The 9382-nt window shown below is 43.6% G+C and overlaps 3 protein-coding genes across 4 annotated transcripts in view; 2 read left to right on the top strand and 1 right to left on the bottom strand.

Annotated features, from left to right (window-relative positions):
- Window positions 1-9382, bottom strand: part of tapbp.1 (TAP binding protein (tapasin), tandem duplicate 1) — a 37944-nt gene that overhangs the window by 10707 nt on the left and 17855 nt on the right. For both annotated transcript variants that reach the window (XM_077507213.1, XM_077507214.1), the window contains exons 3-5: window positions 8496-8639; window positions 8177-8339; window positions 3346-3578 (exon numbers count right to left, since the gene is read on the bottom strand). The gene's annotated coding sequence lies outside the window, so the exon portion shown is untranslated. The remainder of the gene's footprint in view (window positions 1-3345; window positions 3579-8176; window positions 8340-8495; window positions 8640-9382) is intronic.
- psmb9a (proteasome 20S subunit beta 9a) lies at window positions 494-4325 on the top strand. The gene is made up of 6 exons (XM_077507218.1): window positions 494-655; window positions 1517-1584; window positions 2230-2361; window positions 2443-2572; window positions 3379-3520; window positions 4094-4325. Exons 1-6 carry the CDS (start codon window positions 611-613, stop codon window positions 4219-4221), a joined length of 645 nt encoding a protein of 214 aa, XP_077363344.1. The 5' UTR covers window positions 494-610; the 3' UTR covers window positions 4222-4325.
- tap2a (transporter associated with antigen processing, subunit type a) lies at window positions 5110-9344 on the top strand. Its single transcript, XM_077507197.1, has 11 exons — window positions 5110-5687; window positions 5932-6046; window positions 6150-6280; window positions 6388-6593; window positions 6668-6865; window positions 7045-7173; window positions 7284-7472; window positions 7589-7762; window positions 7869-8028; window positions 8227-8363; window positions 8505-9344. The coding sequence occupies exons 1-11, from the start codon at window positions 5156-5158 to the stop codon at window positions 8700-8702; spliced, it is 2169 nt and encodes a 722-aa protein (XP_077363323.1). The 5' UTR covers window positions 5110-5155; the 3' UTR covers window positions 8703-9344.

The raw sequence follows: 9382 nt of genomic DNA, 5'->3' as shown, positions 1-9382 counted from the left end.
TGTAAAAACACTAATAAACCTGATTCTACATCTCCACTTGTGACATATTTACTGTTTTTCTGCCGATTCTCTTTCTTTCTCTATTGGGAGTCAATTTTAAGGCGCATAGAAAACGAACAATGACTTGAGAACATATAGATGAACAATGAAGCGGTCACTTGCCAATTGCAGGGTACAAAACAATCGAGTGCTTGTCAGACAATCACAATGCAGTTATTAAAACTGTATCGTATATAAACTTAAGTAAATATTCAATTTTAGTTGTGTATATTTCAGTTTGGACTTTTTTTTTTTTTTTTTTACTTAAGTACAGGAGTTGAATCTGCCATTCTGCTATTTTGATTGAATTTATTTTACAACATAACATAAGTTTGCTTCTACTTAAGTGCAGCGTGTGACTACTTTTTGCCACATCTGATTTCGCCTACTTGAAACCATTGAGGTTTCTCGGTGACTTGTTGCGCAATGACAAAACAATCAAACTGTGAGCTCCTGTATACTTTCACTTTCACCTTCGAACGTGCCGGACTGCTGACACTCGACGTTTGAATTTTATTCGGACTCGTCCTTCAGCCTCGTCAGGAGGAGGACGCAGCGAGGTTCGGTCAGCATGTTGGACCAGTCGGCCACGCGATCCGGGGAGGTGAAAACCGGGGTGAGTCCGGACGGTGCACATGCTCCCACACACACATTGATTGGTGATTTTTCAGGGCTGTTAATAGTACGTTAAACTGTCATCATTGACAGTAGAAAATTAATCTTATTTTGGTTATGATTTTAGCATTAATCTTCCAGTTTTTTTTTGTTTTTTTTTAAACAAACAGGATTTGAAAAATTTTAGGTTTGAATCTCATTGCTTTTGTCCCCCCCACTTCCTCTTGCATTCCAAACACGCATGTGAGCCTGTTTTGAGGGGGAGGTCCTGTCTCATCAAGTGGGCGACTGGGCCAATGGCGAGGTCGGCGCTTGTTACCATGGCGACTACTTTTGGAGCTAGGGTCAGGATGTTACAAAGTCGACATGCAAGCGAAGCCTCAAAAACGTAGCATGGATTTTATTTTCCCCGGCGGTTTCAGCACTTCATTGCCAAGCTGGCGAATTACACATTAAAACTGATAAACGTACTCAAACAAATCTGAACTCAGGATGAAAAAAATACTGAGATGAAATGTATAGAAAATACTGTACATATTATAGTGTTTGTGTGTTAGATACATGCATGTGCCTTTAAGAGGCAGGGCCTGGTAAAGTGGCGTGTTGACATTAACAAATCTGCCTGTGAGCATCTGGGCGTGAGCTGTGGCTGATAGCAGCTCTGGCGTGAGCGCGCTCATTGCATTTGTTTAAATGTTCACCTGGCATTCAATAAAATGGCTGATTGCAGCTCCCCTTTCCCACATACGAGGGCATTACAGGAAGTATATTGTGTAAATCCTGTCATATGTCATATACATATTCGTATAGAAGAGAATTAGAGTCAATCTCACACAATATGTTGCCTTTTTTGCTTTTGCAGACGACAATCATCGCCATAGAGTTCGATGGCGGAGTTGTGCTGGGCTCGGATTCACGCGTCACTGCAAGGTGTGTGCCTACCGGCTCTACGACAACAAGCAAGCATGCAAACATTTAAAATCAAATTAAGTTTACTTTTTAAACTAAAAAAAAAAAAAAACTGTTAGATTTTAAAATGTAAGGAAAGTTTTGTGTTGTTTTTGTACTGACAGTTAGAAACTGTAAAGTGAGTTCAAAGATTTGTTTCCAACTACATTTTCAATTATTGAAGATTATTTATGCAATTTCCGCGGATAAATTGGCTGGTCAACCACTGACTGAGAGGAGCTCCAGAAGCCTGTTAGCAAGCAAGCTAGTTGATGGCTCGCATCTCTCGCTATCTGGCATTAAACAGCTTGAAGCATTTTTTTTTTTTTAAACGATTGTTCTGTATTAGCCAAACTGCTGCTTAATGTGAAGTGAGCTGATCTAAACCTGCAGAAATTGATGCTAACCGTTAGCATATCAATGCCGCTTTCCATTTTGTGTTAGCATTAAGCTAGCGGCCAGTCCTATGGCAATGTTATTTTAAATACACTGTGTTTTTTCTCCTTTATGTTTAGTTTGACAATAAACTTCAACTTGGAGTGGCATTAACTTGCTCAAAGGCCCCTTTTTTTTTTTTTTTTTTTTTTTAAATTATTGAATTCAAAATTGACTATTTCGCCCATGCAGCGATTCCGTGGTGAACCGCGTGATGAACAAGCTGGTACCCCTCCACCCAAAGATCTACTGCGCACTTTCCGGCTCTGCAGCGGATGCACAGACCGTTGCCGACATGATCAGCTCTCAACTACAACTTCACAGGTATGCAAACAGAACGTTTGTTTGTCAAACTTGAACCCGATCAAGTTCATTCATTATTTTTCTGACTTTTACTCTCGGCAGGTTGGAGATCGAAGACGAACCGCGGGTGTGTGCCGCCGCTACCCTGGTGAAAAATACTTCGTACCGATACAGGGACGAACTGGCTGCTAGTCTCATCGTGGCCGGCTGGGACAGAAGAGGCGGTGGGCAGGTCAGTTGTCATCACAAGTGTCTACTATAGTAGCGGGGTGTCCTCACTTTTTTTTTTTTTATTATTGGTATGCAGAAAAATGGAAGGACGCAATTGCGCCACTTTGACATTCTTCAACTTTAATTTTGTAGACACGCAGAAAAACATAATCTGTAAGATACTAACAACTTTACTTTAACGTTAAATTTGTTTTTACTTGAGCAACAGAGCAGTTATTTTGTCACAATTTTAGTTGTAAATACTTTGCATCGAGAGACGCTCCATGTGCGGGTTTTCTAAGAACTCTGCTTTCTTCCCTCATTCTTTTTAATGTGGACATATATTAAATAATGAGAAAAATGGACCGGGGACAATAAATGGCCTTTGGTCGGACACTCTTAGTCTACAATGATTTCAGATGTATCAGGAAGAGGGCATGTACAACATAAGGACACACACACACACACACACACACACACACACACACACACACATCACAGATACGTCACGATAAAATCCACAAAGACAAGGAAGCTACAGGACATTAACTTCACCACCAGCTAATCAAACATTAACTAAATTTCATCTCAGTTATGCATTGAATCGAAAAGCAATAAAGTATTAGACTTTTTTTTAATTAAGTATGCGAGTTAGTCACATATGTGTAAGTCCTAAGTCAGTCTGAATTCCTTCAGTCGGTGGCAGTTTTGTGTCCGTGCGACATGTGGGGCCGCACAGGGCAGCATTTCAATTTTATATTCGAAAACTTAAAAGTGGAGACTAAAGACTCCCACCTGTGTCTGACGTCTTCCTCTGTCGTTTGGCAGGTGTTCTCCACGCTCAGTGGCGCCCTGTTGCGACAGCCCTTCGTCGTGGGTGGCTCCGGCAGCACTTACGTGTACGGCTTTGTGGACGCCGCGTACCGTTCGGGCATGAGCAGAGACGAGTGCCAGCAGTTTGTCCTTAACAGTAAGTGAAGAACTTGACCCAAACGTGGCTCCGAAACCACTCCCAATTGACCATCAACCTAAAAACAAAACAAAGAAAATGTGTATTTCAAATAACGCTGCTTTAACGTCTGCTAGCTTAATGCTAACACATAAAGGGAAATGACATACTTGTAAATAGGCTAACGAATAGAATCTTTGCGGTGGTATTTCACACGGTAGATATTTGGATGCAAACGGTGTAGACAATTGAACGATACTCGTGTATATTATTTGTCCTCTGTGAAGAATGTCTACTGACTCACAGTAGTTGTGAAACTCTTCTTTGAGTCCGAATGACTGCAATATACTGCACCTGGTGGCCAAGTCATAATGGATTAATCATGAAGCAGTTTTATTCTTTTACAATATAGAGTGCTATTTTCTACAGATATACAAAAAAAACACATTACAAAAATGTTGGTTGTTTTTCATGGAGGCTGGCATTTCCTTGCACTTCAGTCGTGGTTATGGACAACAACAGAAAAAAACAACAACAAAAAACAGCCATGAACTTCTAAATTAAACAAGAAAATAAATTTTCTCTCTTTCTCAGCCCTGACTCTGGCCATGAACCGCGACGGCTCCAGCGGAGGGGTTGCCTACCTCGTCACCATCGACGAGCACGGCGCACAGGAGAAAGTTGTTTTGGGGAACGACTTACCCGCCTTCTATGACAAGTGACGCACGCTTTGACCCCTTTGGCGCGTGTAACTTCACATCGCTGATCTTATTGAAGAGGACCAACTATGGAAAACTGACTTTTAAATAAATGTCTTGTGCGCAAATCGTTGTCTGTCTGAATTGCCTGCCTGAATGATGAAATTAAAGACCAAGTCAATATTTGGATGTTGCAAAGAGTTCAGAATGTTCCAACTACTGAGTAGTTTGCTCAAGTTAAAGATCACAGACTGGTTTCAACACCATACATCTAGCAAGGGCACAATTATGAACCCATGTTACATAAATGACTTTATTTAAAGTTAATTACACATAAACAAACCAACTTAACAAGTTGATTTACCCCGCGTACTAAGCTAAATAAAACAGCACAAAGTAACATCACACACAGGTAAACAAATAATGTACGCACACTTTAAACTACACAAACACTGTTAAAGTAAAAAATAAAATAAAATGGGGGGGTAGGGGAGTCACAGTTTTCCACCTGTCCCCCTTCATACTCCTTCTTTAAGATGGGTCCCACATTGTGCTAACATGCTAAATTGCTAGCATGAAGTATTCAATTGTAGTTTTGTTTTTTTTGTTTTTCAGTTTTGTCCTTGGTGTTACCACTTCGTTTGGGTATTTAAAAAAACGCCCCCCAAGCTGTGTTTTCAGGCTGTATAGCCAGCTCATGTACAGTATGCTGTGGCGGTAGAAATAGGTCAAGTAACTAAGTAACAGTAAAAAATGTACTATGTACAGTACTGAATTTGTGAAAAATAGTTCAATAACACGATTATAGTTTCACATTTCAGTACTACATAGTTAGTTTAATTTTTATAGTGGTGGCAACACATGTATCAGAAGTCGCGTGTGTTCCAGTAAAACGAAACCGAAAGCAGATAGATAGTAGTTCCTCTTCCACTTCGGTTAGGTTTGACATTCAGGCTGCATGTGCGTGAAAATGGGGACAAATAGTTCAGCATTCCGCCAAACTTTGGCTGTGTTTTTGGCGCTCGTGGCGGACGCCTGCCTGGTTCACGCAGCGGCACCGGCAGTGTGCGCGGTGAGCTTCTTTTGGCTGTCGGTGTGGCTGTTCGCGGTGCTCCGGTGTGGTTTGGCGTTGGCCGCCGTCTCCCTGCTCAACCTCGGGGAGCTTCCCCCGGCGCCGGCTCGTTTCCTCGCCTTGCACAGCGCGCTCCCCGCCGCCTTGGACAGCGTCACCGCCGCCTTGCGCCTCGACGACCACATGTGCGGCGCGACGATGACGGCGGCGTCTGCTGGGGTCACGCGCTGCTGGATGATGTGCGCCGGAGCCTCTCTGGCCGCTGCCTTGTTTTGGGAAGTCGGCGTGCCGGACTCGAATGGTCGCAAAGTGAAGCGACAAAAGCCAAGAGTTTTGTTCATGAGAGTGGTTCGTATGTACAGGCCGGACTTGGTGCTTCTACTCGGAGGCTTTTGCTTTCTCACCTTGGCCGCCGTCTGTAAGTACTATGATGATGATGATGATGATGATGATGATGATGATGATGATGATGATGGAAGGGGTCGACATGAATGACGTAATATGTATCATGTATTTACAGTGGTCCTTCAATTAAAATTTCCATTCGTCAAATCATAATAAAAGAGAGAATTAGGACAAAAAGAGAAACGAGAGAAATTAGACTTAATTAACAACTTCCTCCTCATGGAATTTATCTGAGACTGTCACTGTTTGTGTCTCAGGTGAGATCCAGATCCGGTTTTACACGGGCAAGGTAATTGACAACCTGCGTGACGATTACATTCCAGATGAGTTCTTGTCAGCCCTGTTTCTCATGGCCGTGTTTTCAGTGGGAAGGTGAGTAACCAGACCCACAAAATGATCATTTATCACAAATCATTTGCAAACCCATAGTTAGAGAACCACTGTTAAAGTGAATGCCCATCTTGTCTTTGAGCAGCTCAGTGGGTGCAGGCAGCAGAGGGGGTCTCCTCATGTGGGCCATTCACTCCTTCAAGTGCAGAGTGAAAGGAAAGCTGTTTCAAGCTCAGACCAAACAAGAGATGGCATTTTTCGACACCACAAAGACAGGTTAGGCATGAAAATAGAAAACTCAAAAGAAAAATACTGCTTAGCAGACTTGTCATTTCTGTGACTTCTTGACCAGTAATATATTTTTTTATTTCTTCTGTGTGCAGGTGAACTCACCTCCCTACTTTCCAAAGACATCCCCCTTATGGCAGAAACGGTTTGTCTGAACATCAACGTTCTGCTGAGGACCCTCATCAAGACGGTGTACACACTGACCTTCATGTTGAACATTTCATGGACGCTAACATGTTTAGTGCTCTTGGAGGTCCCCGTCACTGGCCTCATACAGACCATCTCCTACAAACACCGCCAGGTAAAGATGACTGGCCAATTGGATTCATGGATGACAAATAAAATTTGATGACTCACCCAACCTTGTTTATGCAGCGGTTGGTGCAGGCCACGCACGACTCCGTGACCGCAGCAAACGAGGCGGTCAGTGAGATCATCTTGGCCGTTCGGACAGTGCGGAGCTTCAACGCTGAGAAGCATGAGGCCCGTCGCTATGACAACCGGCTGACGGACACACACAGGCTAAAGACATGGCGGGACGCTGTCAGGGTTGTGTCTCTTCTGGCGCAAAGGGTAAGTAAGATGTTGGTAACCATTTTGGAGATTCCTCCACGAGGCTCTCAGCAAAATTGGATTTCGGGGGCCCTCTATTTCTGCCAATAATATAGATTATTGACCATTATTTCTCCTATAAAAGTTATTGCAGGAGTTCAAGAGCAGACAGATGTTGATTTACGTTTATGTGTGTGCAGCTGACAGGTTTGGCCATTCATGTGCTGATGTTGTGGTATGGCAGGCTGTACATCCAGAGGGGCCAGATGACCACCGGGAACCTGGTCTCCTTCATGCTCTACCAGTCAGACATCGGACACAACATCAGGGTATCGGCACTGAAAAGCTCACGTTGTCAAACGGGTGTAATTGCCGATGCATTGTGGGTCATGTAGGCGCTGGAAACGTCGGTTCTCATCTTGTGAATGTCTCCCGCCAGACACTGATTTATATCAGTGGCCACATGTTGACCTCGGTGGGCGCCGCTGGTAAAGTCTTCGAGGTTCTGGATCGACAGCCTCGGATCAGGACAGATGGGAAACGCACACCTGATCGGCTTACGGGACACGTCATCTTCCGCCGTCTCAAATTCGCCTATCCGGCACACCCCGACGTTGCGGTGCTGCAGGTGGGCATCACAATTGGATGAAGGGTCCTTTTTTATGTCTGTAGATTCTCAGTCATCCAGGTCACGGTTAAAGCACAAAAGTTGAATGGAGGCATTTGTACTCTCTCATGCATTAGAACTTCTCTTTGGAGCTGCCAGCGGGTCAGATGACGGCGCTGGTTGGCGTGTCTGGAGAGGGAAAAAGCACCTGCGCCAGTCTGCTGAAGCGCTTGTACGAGCCGCAGGACGGACAAATCCTGTTGGACCATGCCGAGCTCGAATCGTATGACTGCCGCTATCTCAGCAGGAAGGTGAAAGCTATGTGGTCTTGCTGAGCTAGCTTTTAACATTGAAATGCGCACCAGTGCCACCTACAGGACTGGAGTCAAATGGCAACAACAATCTGTGTTTGAACAGATTGCGGTGGTCAGCCAAGAGCCGGTGCTCTTCTCCGGCACAATCAGACACAATATTGCCTACGGCCTGAAGGGCTGCTCTTCGGACGCCATCCAGCAGGCGGCGCACCAGGCCGATGCCCACGACTTCATCACACAGCTGGAGAAGGGCTACGACACCGGTGAGCCGAAGTGGACTTAAGACTATATGTAGAGTCGCTATTGAGACTTGCTTGAATTGAAAAATGTTTGGATAGCAGTGCGCTTGACTGGCTTGATTTTTGCCATAGTAACTTGCTTCAAACTTGAAGGTTAAGACTTGAGACTTACTTTTGACTTCCGCGCTGGCGTGCTGGACTGCTGATTTGATTTTCTCTCAGAGGTTGGTGAGGGGGGCAGCCTGCTGTCCAAGAGCGAGCGGCAACGCGTGGCCATCGCTCGAGCGCTGGTCAGACGGCCACAGGTTCTCATCCTGGATGAAGTCACCAGCTCTCTGGATGAGCGGAGTGAAAACAAGGTCGAGTAAAACACGGATCGAGGCCTGTCACGAATAGTGAAAAACAACATCATCCGAAAACATTTCTCTTTCAAACTCATCCTACATTAACTTAAAAAAGAAAGTTTACAAAATGCTCTCTGTTGGTCTCACCTGACACAGGTACTGCAGGATCTGCTGAGGCGTCATGACCGAACCGTGCTGCTGATCACTCACAGGCTGAAGACTATCGAGAAGGCCGACCAGATTGCGGTGATAGGCGGCGGTGGCGTTCAGGAGTGTGGAACCCACAGCCAGCTGATGGAAAAGAAGGGAATATACTTTAAAATGAGAGACAAGCTCTCCACCGCGGGACGCTAATGTCACACCAATCTCGGTTGGCCTACAGAAGCACTGACTTACATTTACAACCTGAATTTAAAAATTCATTCCATGAAACTGGATTCATTTATTGCCAGTCGTCTGTTCTGTTAATTATGGAGAGTTTCTCTTGGTATTTGATTTTATTTTTCCCGTATCTATTTTCCATACCTAGCTAATCTGGTCAGAGCCTCCTCTGGTGAATATAATGTACAGTATTTTGTATACATTTCTATATGTTGTTTGATAAATATCGATTCTTAATTGCTGCAAATTATTTATCTGGAACTGTTGTGCACTAATGTCTTGCATTATTGTGTAATATTGATGGTTTGTATTACGACATGATAGTGGTGGTTCTGAGGTGAGTTGAGTAAGAGAATTTTTTTTTTATTGTATTCGTCATTTTACTGTTTTTTTCTTCGAATTCATGCTGCTTGTGTGTTAGGATTAGATCTTGATTTTCACCTTTTAATTTAATTTAATTTTAAACACTTATTTCCCTACCTTGTAAAGCACTGGAATTTCCTAAAGTTTTCATTTGTATTCAAGATTAATTAAGCCTATTTCCTTTGGAGGGAACACTGTATGAAAGGAGGGATGACTGTATGAAAATGTCTCAATGAAATCAATAAACCAGTATTTTCACAAAAAAAATATCTTGTGCTTCATATATGAAT

Source organism: Festucalex cinctus, chromosome 19 (assembly GCF_051991245.1).
Source record: "Festucalex cinctus isolate MCC-2025b chromosome 19, RoL_Fcin_1.0, whole genome shotgun sequence".
NCBI lineage: Eukaryota > Metazoa > Chordata > Actinopteri > Syngnathiformes > Syngnathidae > Festucalex > Festucalex cinctus.
The sequence above is the reverse complement of the archived record's forward strand: the minus strand, read 5'-3'. Positions and strand labels throughout refer to the sequence as shown.

Bases quoted from the DNA above. Each gene is read 5' to 3' on its own strand.
- psmb9a (XM_077507218.1), top strand. From the start codon at position 611: ATGTTGGACCAGTCGGCCACGCGATCCGGGGAGGTGAAAACCGGG. The intron at 2,362-2,442 runs GTATGCAAACAG...TACTCTCGGCAG, and splicing joins TCTCAACTACAACTTCACAG to GTTGGAGATCGAAGACGAAC. The intron at 2,573-3,378 runs GTCAGTTGTCAT...GTCGTTTGGCAG, and splicing joins ACAGAAGAGGCGGTGGGCAG to GTGTTCTCCACGCTCAGTGG.
- tap2a (XM_077507197.1), top strand. From the start codon at position 5,156: ATGTGCGTGAAAATGGGGACAAATAGTTCAGCATTCCGCCAAACTTTG. The intron at 7,174-7,283 runs GTATCGGCACTG...GTCTCCCGCCAG, and splicing joins ACATCGGACACAACATCAGG to ACACTGATTTATATCAGTGG. The intron at 8,364-8,504 runs GTCGAGTAAAAC...CACCTGACACAG, and splicing joins ATGAGCGGAGTGAAAACAAG to GTACTGCAGGATCTGCTGAG.